We start from the raw sequence: 16960 nt of genomic DNA on the forward strand, positions 1-16960 counted from the left end.
AATCGTTGCATGATCGTGCTCGTTGCAGTATTTGCATTTATAGCCGGGTGGCTCGAGTTCGATCTTTTAACCTCTTACAAAGAGCCTATTGTTTTTGTCAACACTAATTTATGAAAATTATGAATATTAAGTGAGCTATAAACCTCAGTTATGAGTGGGTTACTGCCACATTAAGTGGAAGCAAGGGTTAAGTCGTTCCAAATTTCCCTTCCAGTTTATGAGCGTTTTTAATAAAGGCTTGTGCCTGTAATGGGTCGTAATTGATATAATTGATTTAAATTAAAAGTTTAATTTAAGTAGAAGTTTGGAACGATCCGTAAAGTCGGTTCAAACAAATGGTTTCGGTTTTATTTTGAATTTAGAAAAATCAAAAAAGACGAGAATTAACAATATGAAATAAATAAAAAACATAGGACCGGTTTACAGAAGCTAAAGTTAATTTTCAATTTTGATTAAGTATCTAATTTCATGTCATAAACTGACATGTGATTCGTATTTCGCCAATCACATATTAGCAATCGTCAAATTAGTTGCAAGATCAACTTAATTTCAATTAAATTATTTTGTAAACCGGCCATTAAATTCAATTAAAAATAAAATTTTAAAAATTTAAAGAATGTCAGATAATGAATGAAAGTTTAAGAGAAATTTGTTCGAAACCTTCGAAAACCTACAAATAATTTTAAAATTTAGTTTAGGATTCAACAAATTTTATAGAGGTGTTCCAAAATTGCCGGAAAATACATGCAGCAAAATAGAATAAAAACAATAATCTACCCTACAAAAAGAAATAAATTTTTGTGTTTTTTAACATTTATATCGCTTTAAAATTGCCCAATGGTTACGCTGTATTTAATTTATCTCTAATACATAAATGTTCCAATTTCTTTAAACAGAGACAATAAAATAAAATTTTAATTGCATATTTTGGTTAACATTTACACAGTTTATTATTCTTTGTCATTTTTTGCGGTAATATTAAAACACCTGTAGATATACAAGGTATACAGAAGGAACACCTATAGCCATTTTCTGGTCCGCTATTAGAATTGTCAACTATATTTTTGTGTTAATTTAATAATTCCACGAGTTTTGTAATACCTATATGCCTATTAAAACAGATACACATAAAATCTACTTCTAAACTTCATTTTTCCTGAAGATAACTTTTTGTGAGCACCAAATTTTAAACGCAGCTCTGTGATTGGTCATTTATTCAGCAGAGAGTTATATACAACGCAGATTTTTAAAAACTTCTATAATTTAATTTCCGAAAAATCTTAAACAAGAATTGTCAAATTTGTCAAATTGTTTCTAAATTGTAGGAGCATCAGCAATAAACTTGTGTGGTCTCGTTTTAAGTGCAGATTAGCAAATATTTTATTATTACTTTATGTTTTTCATTATTATATTTTGCAATTATCTAGTAAAAACTTGGCAGTTGCTTGTAAAGTCATTTATTAATCAAAACTGACATGTATCTATTACAGGTATTTGACTTATCTTCGTCACTACTTAATCTTGCTGATTTCTAAAATAGTTCTTTATGAATTGCTAATTTTTTTGCAGGTAAATTGACGTACAGATTAAATTTTTCGTCACAAAAACATTACTTGCGCCATCTTACAAAACTCTATAGTACGATACAAAATGAAACAAAATGAAATCTTCTTGTTTTTAGTTGAACCCCGCGCCAATAGAGGTCTTTCAATTCAATAAAATTTAAATTAGTAATAATAAAATTAACAACTAATTATAAGTAATTTGCTGATAAAATGTTGAAATATTATTAAAAAAAATGTTGACTCCAATTAAATAGAATGAGTCGGACAATAGGTACTTTGATAATTCACTTGTTTATATTATACAGCGTGTAACATAATCGTTGATTTATTTGTGGTCGATTTATTTAAATAGACATTATCATAATTTTGTCTCAAGATAGCGTTACAACATGTTAAAATGTGACTTTTACAAAGTTGTATTTATAAATAGTCGTTCTTGACTCGCTGGACAAATACCTAATTAAATTACTAATAACGACTATGGGTAAATTTAATTACTATTGCCTCTCTCTAGTTTCATAATATGTAGCCATTAATAAATTTTAAATAAATTGTTATGACTTTTATGGCTTTAAAATTATGATATGAGTAAAATAGTTATCTTTGATTTGTATACAGAATGTCCCAGAACTCATGACCCAAAAACAAGAAAAGACGCCACAACTGCGACTGCGAGTTTAAAAGCCAAAATTGTGTAAGTTTAATAGTATTTGAACAAAGACGAAAAACTAAAAGCTAATCCGGGAAGCTTTTGCATAGGTAGAATGACGCTGAAACAAAAGGCCATTCCAACTTTCTTGGCAACAGGATCGAAATGTCTCCCTGACAATTTTGACATTTTTTGTTTTGAAATTTAAGTTTCGTATGATTGTCTGCATATGCCTTTTTCCTCTGAGTCACGAGTTCTGGAACACCCTGTATTTTCGAATATGTACAGTGACGGCCAAAATAATGTGGTACAGCTATTGAACGACATTGTGATTTTTTTAGGAGAAATTCAAATCAGAAAGCAGAAAAAAATTATCACGTCTTGTTTTTTACTTATACAGGGTGTTTCTCTTAATTGACTACAAGCTCATATCTCGTTTATTTTTGAAGAAAAATTTTTAATTTTGGGACAATCATAGAAAGCCATATGTTGCATCTTCTAAGATTACTACGCTTACTGTAAGTTGCAAACTCAGCCTACTGCAATATTTTAAATTGAGAGATTTTTCAATATTTTGCTTCGCGTGAGAGATATAGATTAAAGTTATTAAGAAAAGTTGCTTATAATCAAATTTAAAGATTTTACAGATTTTAGTCAAAAGTTCAATATACAGGGTGTTAGGTAACGTTACGGCCATAGAAAAAGGGGTGATGGAGGCAGCCGTGAAAAGTAATGTTTCGAAGTTTTTTTCGGGTTTTCTTGAACCGTTTAGGAGCTGGAAGGCTTTGAATGTGACCAATCAGGGAACAATTTGCATAAAGTTACAAAAATTTGAATCAGAGTTACTGATGGAAATTTTTTGTTTGATATCAAACTGACAGTTCTTATTTTTTGTCAGGGGCGCACTTGTTCCATTTTTGTGGACATCACAAATCAAGTTCGTCAAAACAAAAATGTGTTGGGTACAATAAAGGAAACATTGTTGCGTCGTTTACAATTATGTGTTCAACAAGATGGTGGCCATTTTGAACATCTATTGTAGTGTTGCTTTATTGTCTGTTTTTTGAATAAAATTGCGTTATTGTTTTTTCCTTTTATTGACGCCACTGATTTAAAACTTCAAATGTGACGGGAAAGTGACAAATTATTCGTTTGGTCCGAAAGCTACTTGGATTTCTGTAAAATTGAAAAATTATTTGAAGCCATTCTATTGGTCAACTTTAAAGCCTTCTAGCTTTTTAACTAAAACAAAAAAAAATAAAATTAATTGCGGATTCCGAGACAGTTTGCCTTCCTTAATTACCCATTAGTCTATGGCCGTAACGTTATCTAACACCCTGTATTTAAAAAATATTGCATCTTGCGAATCATTTTAGCCACTAATGAATGCTTTTCTACGAAAAATCCAGGCGTGATAAAAAAATGCCCAATGAATTTTTGTGATCACAGTGGATCCCTGCAGCAAAAAATTATAATTTAATCGCGGGATATAAGAATAATTTTAAATTTGTAATGTTATTATTAATTCTCAAGGGGTTTTGCCGATTGTAGATGCATTTTAAAGTAAAAGAAAATTAAAAAATCGCTGTATAAGCAGTCTTCAACTATTAGCCTGCATCAATGTCATTTTTTTCTTTTGTTTCATTAAAGACATTTTTCTATTTCGCGTTCATAATAAAGATATTTCGATACGCGTTTGAGCGTATTTCGGTATCGTAATGGACCAATCCCGTGCCAATATTTCCAGAAGCATTTATTTTTCTTAGGTTTGCAGCAGACAAACCGGCAACCTGCCGTCAACGTTGACAATTTAGATTTTGGTTTTGATAAACCATGATAAATCGATCAATACACCATTATTTCTTGTTGTACTTGGCTTAATAATTCATCGGAGAAAAACTCTTTGGATGCAAGAGAACTATCATGATCATGATCAACATCTTCGCTCTCTTGGGTCCCTTGCGCTCCGATAACCTCAAAACGTCACATCTGTCAAACTGACTGAAATTGGATTTCGCTACTTCGAATTTTTTCCCGAACATTTTGCAAATGCCAACTACCCGAAAATTCCCTACATTTCGAAATCAAGTTTTTTCGTTTAAAATAAGGCGAAATAGAAAAAATAGCGTATGATACTTGTTCATAATGCATTTTGCCGCACTTACTACTTTATAAACTACTACCTAAAAACGTGCGTGCGGCAAAATGTTTATTATGAAACGCGTTTCATAATATACTATTTTAAGTCTACAATAATTTTTCTTATGCCTACTTCAAAAACATGTTTTCAATTTTTGAAAAAATGTGGTTGAAGACTTGTACTACATACTTCATTTTGACCACTACTGTATATTAAAAAAACAAATTCACAGAAATTACTATTATTGAACTGATGTATATTTTTAAAACATACATTTTGTAACTTTGTAATTGTTTAAGAAAACATTACCACAAAATTACGTTATTAAGATTAAGTCGAGACTTAAAATGATAAAACTTTTCTCGCAGTTATTTTATTATCACAAGGTTATCTTTTGGCCACGTCATATATGGAGTTTGAAAAAATAATGCGTAGGTAAGATCGAAAGACATAAAAAACTATTACACAGATGGCAACTCGATAACCTTCTAAATTAAAATAAAATCAGGTAAAATAATATTATTTTTGACATTTAGTTGAGACCGAAAAATCCTACAGAAAAATCGTTTTTTTAAATATTACCACAGTCTCAGAAAATTAGATTAGCTTGGATTTAATTTCCAAAACTTTTTCGGCATCGACTTTTTGCAGCACAATTTATAATGCCAACATTTTAATTGTACCAGTTTTTTGTGTATCATTGTTATGCAATGAATGAAATGCTCTTTTCAAATCTTACTTGAACTTTAAGGCTTCTGATAAATTATTATCAATGTTATTATTTGTGTTGTAAATTTCCATTTAGTGACTCATTCCATTATATCGAAGAGATTGTCTCTAAAATGTAATATTGTTCACACAATCAACAAGTGAATGATTTAAAGGAAACTTACTGTTTCAAGAAGCAATGGAAAATTACACCAGTCAACAAATTTTGAAAAAAAATGTACTGGTGAAATAAAATGTCTTTTCTAAAATGCTTTCTGATTCCAAATCGGAAGTTCATTTTGCTCCATCAGACCTGGATTCTGCGATATTCTTAAAAAATCATTATCTTAGGTTCGATTTTGACACAGATTCAAACACTAATCAAAATGCCACTGCCAAAAAACTATCAAAATGCTGCTACTTGATATTTAAAGTAAAGCCATAGTGTACAAAACTTTAATTTCTTCACTTTTTTTTTAAACTTGCATTGTTATAGGCTTGTTTCATAGTGTTTTAGAAAGCTAATTAAATAATCTTTTCAACGATCTATAAAATTACAAGACAAAAAATATTAAGAAAGCAAAAAAATGAGGGAGTGGAAATATTTGAAAGAAATTGATTTTTTTGGAAAACCAATTAGCAACTATTAAACACAAATAAATACACGCCAACTTGTTGAAAGTTAGCACAAAATGGGGAAGTGAATGTCACTAACAATTTGTTTTTTATATCTTCACTTAAACTTTTTTTTCGATCAATCTGGTAGCAGTAACCGATGAAAATATCTTTAATTTTACAAACGTTTTATTTGTGGCAAAAAATGTCTACATTTTTACAAAAATGTTTTCAAATTTATTTTAAATAAAAAAAACTTGAGCAAGAACTTTGTAACAGTTGCTGTCTAATTTTCATTTATTATCTTTTATTCTGACCAATAAAAACTTTTAGAAAGGCGAGATTTATCGAAAAATTACTATTTTGTGAGCATTCAAATTAAATTTTTTCTAAAATTACAGAAGGGGAATATAAAGATGTCCAAAAATCTTGTTGTTTAAAAATGTTCCCTTATCTCTTGTGTGACAAATAAACAATAAAAATGATATTTCTTGCGTCCGTTGACTGATTATATAAAATATAACCAACCTTGACTCTTGGGGTCTGATATTCACTGTCAAGAATTGGTCCACATTTATAAAAAGTGTACATTTTAAATAACTTAGTAGATTTTTAAAAGTGAAGCACAATGATCTTTCTCGTGGTTTCACTTGCGTTAGTGGTGGTTCTATGTTTTGCAATATGGATAATCTTACATCTAAAAAATGATAATGAATATTTTAAAAATATACCTGGTCCCAAACCTCTTCCATTTTTTGGAAACGTCTTTGAAGTCTCATCTACAAAAGGTATTTATTTATTTTGGTAATTATTCAGACAATAATCTTCTCTTTCTTGGTAGACCTTTTAGACGCCCTCATGAGGTTAACGAAAGAATTTGGTGGCTTATATAAAGTTCATCTGGGACCAATACGTATGGGTTTGGTGGTGTCTGATTACAAATTTCTAGAAGCTGTGTTAAGTTCGACTAGAGTTTTAAACAAAGCTGATGACTATCACTACTTAAGACCTTGGCTAGGAACAGGACTACTGACCAGTGATGGCCCAAAATGGAAAAAACATCGCAGAATTTTGACTCCAGCGTTCCATTTCCAAATTTTAGAACAGTTCATCGACGTGTTTGAAAACGAAGGAAACAGATTGGTGCAAAAGCTGCGAAATAAAGTTGGAAAGCCGAGTTTTGATGTGTATCCATTTGTAACCTTATGTACTTTGGATATCATCTGTGGTAAGCTCCTTAAATTTTTGTATTTTTTGTAATACCTACTGCAATTTTCTAGAGAGTGCAATGGGAACATCTATAAATGCACAGTTTGATGATAATTCTGATTACGTACGAAGTGTTAAAGCGATGTGTAAAATTGCTCTCGATCGTATATTTCACGTTTTGCAAATGTCGAATTTTACATATCCATTAACCAAGAATTACTACATGCAGAAAAAATCTTTAAAAATTTTACATAATGAAACAAATAACGTCATTGTCAAAAGGAAGCAAGAAAGGAACGACGACACCTCCAGTGTTGTTAATATAGAAGCATCACTTTTTGGTAAGAAGAAGAGAAAAGCATTTTTAGATCTGTTACTAGATACTACAATCGATGGAAGATCTTTGACACAAGAAGAGATCCGAGAAGAAGTCGATACTTTCATGTTTGAAGTAATTTTATTTTTTGTGAATATAAAGAATGCAGTTTATTGGTTTTAGGGTCACGATACCACTGCTTCTGCCATTAGTTTTGCTCTCTACTGTTTGGCAAATAATAGCGAAGTTCAGGTAAAACTTCATATCTTATTTCAACATCTATTTGAGACAAATTTTCCAGCAAAAAGCATATCAAGAACAAGTAGCACTCTTTGGTGATGACAAAAATTTCAAACCGACTTACTCAAATTTACAAAGTATGAAATACTTAGAACTTGTCATTAAAGAGACTTTGCGTCTGTACCCTTCAGTACCATTCTTTGGTAGAAAAACGAATGAACAGGTCAAATTTGGTAAAAAAATTCATAAATTTTAGACTTTATAATCGGTCGAAATTTTAGAGAATTTTGTCATACCGGCAGGAATTGACATGATGATTTTTGCGTATGGAATTCATCGAGATCCCACGTACTTTAAAGATCCTGAAAAATTCGATCCTAATAGATTTGAGGGTATTGATGGAAAACACCCTTACGCCTATATTCCGTTTAGCGCAGGACCAAGAAATTGTATAGGTAAGTTTCTTAAAAAAATGTCTACTTAACGTGTATTGTAATTTTTTTTTAGGACAAAAGTTTGCAATGTTGGAGATGAAGAGCACACTTTCTAAAGTCATTAGGAATTTTGAACTGAAACCGGCGTCACCCCAAAGCGAACTTCAGCTGGTAGCGGAGTTGGTTTTAAAGTCACTGAATGGAGTCAACATTAGTTTAGATTTAAGGCAATAACTAACATATTATTTATATTTTTTTAAAGTATTTGTTTTATTTTATTTTTATGTATATTTTTATGTGTTTTCCTGCTTTTTTTATATGTAAAACCGTGAAGCTTTATGAAAATTAAATATTAAATAAGTAGTTCAAAAAGTCAAGAAATTAAGTCTGAAGAATGTTTTACTAATAATAAACAGGTAGCTAATTCAAAAACTTCAGAGAATGCAGATAATAAATTAGTCTAAAGATGTCTAAAAGTGTCAACGAAGTAAAAAACAAATTGAAATTTAATTAAATCTTTTTCTATAAAAAAGTATATTAAGAAACTAGATTTTGTCATTCATTTGAATAAACAGTCCACATTCTTTGTCCAAAAATTTGGTATAATTTATTTGAATTGATGGCATAGATACAAATATCCTGACCTGATGGAGCACAACAGACTTCGGATTTAGAAATAAGAAACAATACTAGGTACTTTACTTTCCACTGCTTCAGTTCAAATTTTGTTCAAAATTTGTTGACAAGTGTTATTATTAACTAAAATTCAAGTTACCTAAGCATAATCCCTTTCTAAAAAGTTTGTTATAAAACTAGAAAGATGTAAAAGATGATAAACAATTCAAAAATCTAAAATCGAAACAATTAATGGGATGCAAAAAAACTGAAGGAACGTATCTAAGAAATTACAGAAGTTTATAATATTAATAATAACATACATATTATCCAAAATGCACGAATAAAGTAGTTTTTATCCACTCATTTGAGACAGATAAAGTACTCGCTTATTCTCTAGAAGCCATGATAGTACATTATGTCATTAAAAATTAGGCTTTTTGCAGATTCATAGTGCAATGCCCAAGCATATAAAGTGCTGTGTTCTGCTTAAGCATATAAGTGAAACTTATACCTTGACAATCGAGTGACATAATGTGTCACTTTTATGACGTTTGAAAAAAAAAAGAAAATTATGCCACATTTCCATGACAACAATGCAAGCATGGGTTTCTAAACGATAAAAATTTGTCACTGCTGTCACTTCTGTCAAATTTTTTAATGCTTTAATTGCTACCAACAGAGGCTTTGTATAAAATCTCGTATTATATTCAAGTGTAAGAACAAATTATGTGTTCACTCCAAAAATCTTATTCTCTCGATCTACGATCTCGAAAATTAATTAATTTTTGTCGTAAATAATTTGCATCCTTACACTCTTATATAATAAATATCTATTAAATGGCTAAAAATGTGACAAAATGTACAAATGGAGCAGCAGAATTTGACGAATCAACTGGCAATTAAAAATGTTTACATTGTAAAAAATAAAATGTTAAGCACGTAAATTTCTTTGAAAAATCTGTAGCATCAAAAAGGTTTTGCAAATAAAGAATAAAAAATCAAAGAACTTTAAGTGATCTAAGGAAGAGGAATATGAAGATGTTGTTAAAAAATCTTCACTTATCTCTCGTATGACAAATAAACAATAAAAATGATATGTCATCGTTTAAGTGACGACAACCGCTATCTTATTTCGCAAAATAAACAGGGTGTTTTGTAAGTTTATTACCAACTTTTAGGAGAATCCGATTGCTTACAGCGAGAGGTCTCAGTGAAAATTTTCTCGTTGTGGCTTTACTTATAATAAAAGATATAAGACTCTAAAGTTGACCAATCATAACTCAAAAAACAATAATTAAAGATCAAACTGAAAATATAGTAGTTCGGTTTTTATAAAACCGTGAATGCCAAACAACAAAAAGTTACTACTTTTTCTCGGATTGAATTTTCGCGGGAAACTTACTGATGGAATTTATCTCTTGAATTTTTGAAAAGAATAATCAGCAATTATTTACACTTGCAAAAAACAATTTTTTTGACTCCCGCGTGACCTTGTGAAAATTAGGATAGAACTTGAAACCGCTGAGATGACAATTTCTTGCGTCCATTGATTGATTGCATGTATAATAATGAACCTTGACTCTTGAGGTCTGATATTCACTGTCAAGAATTGGTCCACATTTACAAAAAGTGTATATTTTAAGTAACTTAATAGACTTTTAGAACTGAAGCACTATGATTTTTCTCGTGGTTTCACTTGTCTTAGTGGCGATTCTATATCTTACAATGTGGATAATTTTACATTTAAAGAACAATAATGAGTATTTTAAGAATATACCCGGTCCGAAACCACTTTCGTTTTTTAGAAACATTTTTGAAATTTCATCTACTAAAGGTATTTATTTATTTTGCCAATTTTTCAAACAATAATCTTCTCTTGACAGACATTTTGGACGCCCTCATGAGGTTAACGAAAGAATTTGGTGGCTTATTTAAAGTTCATCTGGGACCAATACGTATAAGTCTGGTGGTGTCTGATTACAAATTTCTAGAAGCTGTGCTAAGTTCGACTAGAGTTTTAAACAAAGCTGATGACTATCACTACTTAAGACCTTGGTTAGGTACAGGACTACTGACCAGTGATGGCCCAAAATGAAAAAAACATCGCAGAATTTTGACTCCAGCGTTCCATTTCCAAATTTTAGAACAGTTCATCAACGTGGTTGAAAACGAAGGAAATAGATTAGTGCAGAAGCTGCGAAATAAAAGTGGAAAGCCGAGTTTTGATGTGTATCCCTTTGTAACTTTATGTACTTTGGATATCATCGATGGTAAGTTCCGTATAATTATTGTATTTTTTATATTTTTGCAATTTTAGAGAGTGCGATGGGAACATCTATAAACGCACAGTTTGATGACAATTCTGACTATGTTCAAAGTGTTAAAGCGATGTGTAAAATTGCTGTCGATCGTATGTTTCATGTTTTGCAAATGTCGAATTTTACGTATCCATTAACCAAGAATTACTACGTGCAAAAAATCTTTAAAAATTCTATATAATGAAACAAATAACGTCATTGTCAAAAGGAAGCAAGAAAGGAACGACGACACCTCCAGTGTTGTTAATATAGAAGCATCACTTTTTGGTAAGAAGAAGAGAAAAGCATTTTTAGATCTGTTACTAGATACTACAATCGATGAAAGATCTTTGACACAAGAAGAGATCCGAGAAAAAGTCGATACTTTCATGTTTGAAGTAATTTAATTTAATTTTTATGTATGTTTATTTCTAGTATTTTAAATACAGGTGTCTGTAAAGTCGCACACCACCGTGGTACTGTATCATCAGACATCTGAAGAATTTAAATGTTCTACTACTAATAAATAGATGCCTAATTCAAAAACTTAGTAATTCTATAGAGAGTGTAGATAATAACTTAATTTAAGGATGTTTAAAAGTGTTCACGAAACAAAAAATAAACTGAAATTTAATTAAATCTCTTTCTATGAAAAGGCATAATAAGAACCTTGATTTTGTCATCCATGAGAAATCTATCTATTTTTACATTACCTTAAATCTTTGGAATTTGTTGACTTTTGTGATTCATTTAAATGAACTTTTTACTCTCTTTGCCCAAAAATTTGGTTTACTTTGTCCGAATTGATGGTATAGATTTAATTTTTAATTTTTTTAACATTAGTAGATATTGTAATACGGCAGAAAAATGGTACTTTTTGTCGAGCAATTAAATTGCAGTAGCAAAGCGAAATTTAAAGTCGTCGAACGGCATCAGTATTTTGTAGTTTAAATTTAAGGCATTGATTTCATGTATTTTATCAAAGCATTTCTGCTATTTTTAATGTCGTCTGTATCTACTTTTTGACAAACCTTCAAAATTATCTGTTACTATTATAATCATTGTACAAAAACTGTTGGTCGCATCAAATCAAAACAAAAAGTTTGACCATGAGAGAAATCATCAGACTCAGAAACCTGATTTGCATTAGGTCAAATCGATAAACTCTACCATTAAAGTAAAAATTAAAGTGTAAAGTGCAGTTGTGACAAGGTAGCTGTGTTGTCTTTGATAAAGCAAAAAAAAAAAAGAAGTAGAGAAACGTTTTTGGAGACATGTAAATAGGCTCGCACACGGCCGGCGTTTAGCCAAAAAGAAACTAGATAGTTTTTGAAAGTTTTTGTGTTAATAGGCCTCGTCTTGACATTTTCATTCATACATCCAAAAATGCATTTTCTTGCCTTGTGATCCAAATTACTATTTCAGGGACTGCATGATGTACAGAAATTATTATTATTCCAACCGATTTAATAAAACATTCTGCAAATACATAAAATAACGACTAAACGAATATTCCATGCATCGAGTTAAGAATTAATTAGAAAATTAGAATTGAGATGCAACATAGGGTTATAGCCGCAAAGCGATATTCCCAATAATTCAAAAAAATGTGTTTTGAACCTGACAAACGATAGTTACGATCATGTGATTTTTGTCATTATTTAAATTGAGTCAATTTGCCTATTCCTAAGTATTCTTAACTATGCATGAAACAATTGCAAAATTAACGCAAAATCAACTGATCATTTTAAAAATGGTTTAAAAAAATTATTGTCGATTCATACCAACTTAACAAGACTTTAATTTAGGAGAGCATTCTGGAATCCTTTCATAACCAACAGTTTTATTCCCTGATTTAAGACAAATGTGAAAAAAATTCCTAATTGTAAATAAGAAATCAAAAATTTAATTGGCTGTAAGCAACGAGAAGAATACTTATTGTTATCAAGGCCAACTGTAAAACTCGAGGTAAAAGTCACCCACTTTTGTTTTTTGTAATTTTTTGCAACAAATATTCAATTTAAGTTGTCAAAATTGCTTTCATAAACATGTATTAAGAACCAGTTCTAAAAAAATTAATTTATTTAAAAAAAAACAACAAATTTTGCGAAAATTTTGCGGCGCAATGTACAATTCGTAAGATGAATATTAATTTGCAAAATTCAGACTTTTATTAGGTATAGCAAACTCAATTTATGTTGCCCATATGAGTTGCTGCGCGAACTCGTGCTATTACGATTGCAACAAAACTAATAAATTGTCTGAATTATTACTAATATTCATATTACTCATGGTTTTCTAAAATTAGAGTTGATATTGTCTTATTTTGAAATTTAAATTCAAATAGATAATGTATAAATAAATGTAATCAAACGTGACTTTGTTATGCACTTGCACTTAAAAATTAAATAAACAAGTCAAAGCTCAACTTCTTAAGATTTGTAATTTGCCAAATATGTCATTATCCTGAGGTTTCCTCCTATTTCACTCTTATTTTGAATCTAAGGGATATAAAAAGTTTAAAAATGTGAAATGAAATGGCAACAGAACAAGAAATCTTAGAATGGTGGTTGCAAGTTGGCACAATGTGTGATAACATGCGTGAATCCTTGAGACAATAATGCATTTAGATATGTAACTCAAATTATCTTATCAAACATTTTTTAAAATAAATTTATCAAATTAATATGTCATAATTTAAACACTTCGCACTCTTAAATTTGAATGCTTTACCAAAATATATTCAGTATTTGTCGATCGATCGGATTCAATACTTCGTTAACTATTAATTTATACCTACTTTTTGAAACTTGATAGGTAAAGACACTATCTGACTTTTGCTACTTTTTTGAGGTAAGTTTGTTTTTTTACATTTATCCACATTATAAAATATGACTTCAACAAAATATTTTTTAAAGTTTACACCATGATCTTCCTCGTGGTCTCACTTGCACTAGTCGTGATCCTATGTCTAGTAATATGGATTCTATTACTTTTAAAAAACGAATCAGAGTTTTCCAAAAGTGTGCCTGGACCCAAGCCACTTCCTTTATTTGGAAACATTTTAGAAGTCTCGTCTACTAAAGGTACATAAACATTTATCTTAACATTTATTTTAAAAAAAAATTTTTTTTGTTAGACATTTTAGCCATCTTAATGAAGTATAAGAGAGATTTGGGTGGCTTGTATAAAATTCATTTAGGACCAATCCGAAAAGTTTTTGTAATCTCCGATTACAAACTTTTGGAAGCGATTTTAAGCTCTACTAGAGTTTTAAACAAATCTGATGAATATCAGTACTTAAGACCTTGGTTGGGAACAGGGCTACTTACCAGTGATGGTCCAAAGTGGAAAAAGCATCGCAGAATTTTGACTCCAGCATTCCACTTCCAAATTTTAGAACAGTTTATCGATGTGTTTGAAGAAGAAGGAAGCAGATTAGTGAAAAAGCTTCAAAACATAGTTGGAAAGCCGGCTGTTGACGTGTACCCGTTTGTAACGTTATGCACTTTAGATATCATCTGTGGTACGTTCTTTACATTCTTGTAATTTTTTATTATTGCAATTTTAGAGAGTGCGATGGGTACATCTATAAATGCACAGTTTGATGTCAACTCTGACTATGTCCGAAGTGTTAAAGCGATGTGTAAAATTGCTATCGATCGAACGTTTCATCTTTTTCAAATGTCGGATTTTACATATCCATCAACCAAAAATTACCGCGTGCAAAAAAAATCTTTAAGAATTTTACACAATGAAACAAATAATGTTATTACAAAAAGAAAACTAGAAAGAAACCAAGACCCCAGCAATGTCATTGATATAGAAGAGTCACTTTTCTGTAAAAAGAAGAAAGCATTTTTAGATTTGCTACTAGACGCTACGGTTGATGGAAGATCTTTGACACAAGAAGAGATAAGAGAAGAAGTTGATACGTTTATGTTTGAGGTATTTTATTAGGAGTGTTGATGAATATAAAGAATGTAGTTCTTTGGTTTTAGGGTCACGACACCACTTCTTCTGCTATTAGTTTTGCTCTGTACTGTTTGGCAAATAATAGTAAAGCTCAGGTAAAAAAACATTTCTTATTTTAAATGCAGACATAATTTGAGATAACTTGCAGCAAAAAGCATATGAAGAACAAGTAGCACTATTCGGCAATGATAAAAATCACAAGATAACTTACTCGGATTTACAAAAGATGAAATACCTAGAACTTGTCATTAAAGAAGTCTTGCGTTTGTACCCATCTGTGCCTTTCTTTGGTAGAAAAACAAATGAGCAGGTCGAAATCGGTACGATTTTTTGTTAAATTCAACACTGTACCTAAAATCAGCAAAATTTCTAGAGAATTATATCATACCAGAAGGAGTTACCCTATTGATCTTTGCGTATGGAATTCATCGAGATCCTACGTATTTCAAAAGTCCCGAAAACTTCGATCCTAGCAGATTTGAAAACATTGATGGAAAACATCCGTTCGCCTATATACCGTTTAGCGCAGGTCCAAGAAATTGTATTGGTAAGTTTTTAAATAAAACGATCAATTTTTAGAATTATTGTGGAAATATTTTAGGACAAAAATTTGCAATGTTAGAGATGAAAAGTACGATTTCTAAAATTATTAGGAATTTTGAATTAAAACCGGCGTTACCCCAAAGCGAACCTCAGCTGGTGGCGGAGTCTGTTTTAAAGTCGCTTAATGGCGTCAACATTAGTTTAAATTTAAGGAAGTAATTAATGTTATTTACGCAAATTTGTTTGCAAAAAAAATATGTTTTTAACATCTAAATATTACGTCTATATCATTTGTATAAAAATATATGAATAAAATAATTTATATTTTTTCCGTTATTAGTTCCTGATTTATCAATTTTCCAAAATATTTTATAATTTTTTTTTGTTTTTTAATTTATATTGTATCTCGTTTTTAAAATCTGATAATCTCAGATCCCGAGAGTTTGAAAACCTAAACTCTTAAAATTAGTTTACTGATTAATAATTACGTACAAGACTGACAATTTCTAAAAATCCTAGAAGCTATAAAATAGCAAAATTTGGAAATAAAAAAATCAATTTTTTTAAATCAAGAAAAATAAAACTTGAAAATTTTGATATGTGTAAAACAAAACAGAAAAAGTATCAAAATAGTCCACTAATACCAAAAGCAACTAGTACTACTTTTTCAGTTATGATAGAACAGGCTAAAAAGTAATCAATTAAGCTACAAATGGGACGTCAATAGAGCTACTAGTTAATACTTACTACAAGTAGGTAATTAAAAGTGTAGAAACATTTAAAAGTAAAAGAAAATAAATTGCCAGACTATACGTCTTGTAGGCAATAAAATTAAACAACTTAAAACATAAATAACTTTTATTATTGTTATTATTGTGCCATTGTTTTAGGAATACTGTTATATCATTATGTCTGCTTTGTTCATGTTTTAAATCTAGATTTACACAATTAAATTTTTGAGAAAATATCGTTCAATACTTACTTGTTATCAGACTTTTGGCCGCCATTGTACATGCGTTTATTTGATATGATCCCGTAAGTTTTTTTTATGTAGGCAACACATTTTACGTTCCACAATCAACTTTGCCTTGTTATAAAAATAATAACTAACACTTAAAGCAATGATTTTAGCAAAAAAGTTATTTATTTTATAACTTTCTTATGAGTTATGACTTATGAGGCTTATAAAACACGAAAGAAGAGGGTAAGGACGAGAGCCTTTTTGTTGTTTACCTTTTTTTTTAATTGTTTTCAGCCAATAAGACACGAATGCAATACAAAATTTTATCCACAACCGCTGCAACAAATTTAAAAATGCCTCCCCCACAACTTATTTATTTTTTTATTTTTTGTGTTTCTCTTATTGTCTGCGTGCGTTCTTGTGCGGTGCACGCCGCTCCCATGCCCCAATAGGCGCGAGCTTGCATGAATAGCTTAGATTAATAGTCAGTTGGTAGGCCAAAAAACAATTACAAGGGATGGTTGCTATTTATTGTCTTTATTGTCGACTTCTTTTGTAAAAATTAATTTTCTACGAAAATGGATGCAATTAATAAAGTGATTTCAGCGGAAATAATTAAAGAAGCAGAGAAAGCAGCTCTCGAAATATTGTCGAAGAAGTCTAAAGACGCGTAGGAAAAGGAGTTTTCCG

The 16960-nt window shown here is 30.4% G+C and overlaps 2 protein-coding genes and 1 pseudogene across 2 annotated transcripts; all 3 read left to right on the forward strand.

Annotated features, from left to right (window-relative positions):
• The first annotated feature begins 6393 nt into the window (after positions 1-6393).
• On the forward strand, positions 6394-8110 carry LOC148173894 (cytochrome P450 4V2-like). The gene is made up of 7 exons (XM_088035745.1): positions 6394-6465; positions 6519-6905; positions 6958-7337; positions 7386-7454; positions 7504-7675; positions 7724-7897; positions 7950-8110. Exons 2-7 carry the CDS (start codon positions 6536-6538, stop codon positions 8108-8110), a joined length of 1326 nt encoding a protein of 441 aa, XP_087891871.1. The 5' UTR covers positions 6394-6465; positions 6519-6535.
• A 2109-nt stretch (positions 8111-10219) lies between these two features.
• LOC148173895 (cytochrome P450 4d1 pseudogene) lies at positions 10220-11198 on the forward strand (annotated as a pseudogene).
• A 2326-nt stretch (positions 11199-13524) lies between these two features.
• On the forward strand, positions 13525-15637 carry LOC148173896 (cytochrome P450 4c3-like). Its single transcript, XM_088035239.1, has 8 exons — positions 13525-13644; positions 13710-13877; positions 13931-14317; positions 14363-14739; positions 14793-14861; positions 14915-15086; positions 15140-15313; positions 15368-15637. Exons 2-8 carry the CDS (start codon positions 13718-13720, stop codon positions 15526-15528), a joined length of 1500 nt encoding a protein of 499 aa, XP_087891365.1. The 5' UTR covers positions 13525-13644; positions 13710-13717; the 3' UTR covers positions 15529-15637.
• The last annotated feature ends 1323 nt before the right edge of the window (positions 15638-16960 follow it).

The sequence above is a fragment of the Gnatocerus cornutus genome, chromosome 5, assembly GCF_029298725.1.
Source record: "Gnatocerus cornutus isolate USDA-ARS CGAHR chromosome 5, icGnaCorn1.1, whole genome shotgun sequence".
Lineage (NCBI taxonomy): Eukaryota > Metazoa > Arthropoda > Insecta > Coleoptera > Tenebrionidae > Gnatocerus > Gnatocerus cornutus.

Coding starts and splice junctions, on each gene's coding strand:
- LOC148173894 (XM_088035745.1), top strand. CDS start 6,536: ATGAGGTTAACGAAAGAATTTGGTGGCTTATATAAAGTTCATCTGGGA. Junction 6,906..6,957: donor TACTTTGGATATCATCTGTG/GTAAGCTCCTTA, acceptor GCAATTTTCTAG/AGAGTGCAATGGGAACATCT. Junction 7,455..7,503: donor CAAATAATAGCGAAGTTCAG/GTAAAACTTCAT, acceptor CAAATTTTCCAG/CAAAAAGCATATCAAGAACA.
- LOC148173896 (XM_088035239.1), top strand. CDS start 13,718: ATGATCTTCCTCGTGGTCTCACTTGCACTAGTCGTGATCCTATGTCTA. Junction 15,087..15,139: donor AAATGAGCAGGTCGAAATCG/GTACGATTTTTT, acceptor CAAAATTTCTAG/AGAATTATATCATACCAGAA. Junction 15,314..15,367: donor AGGTCCAAGAAATTGTATTG/GTAAGTTTTTAA, acceptor GAAATATTTTAG/GACAAAAATTTGCAATGTTA.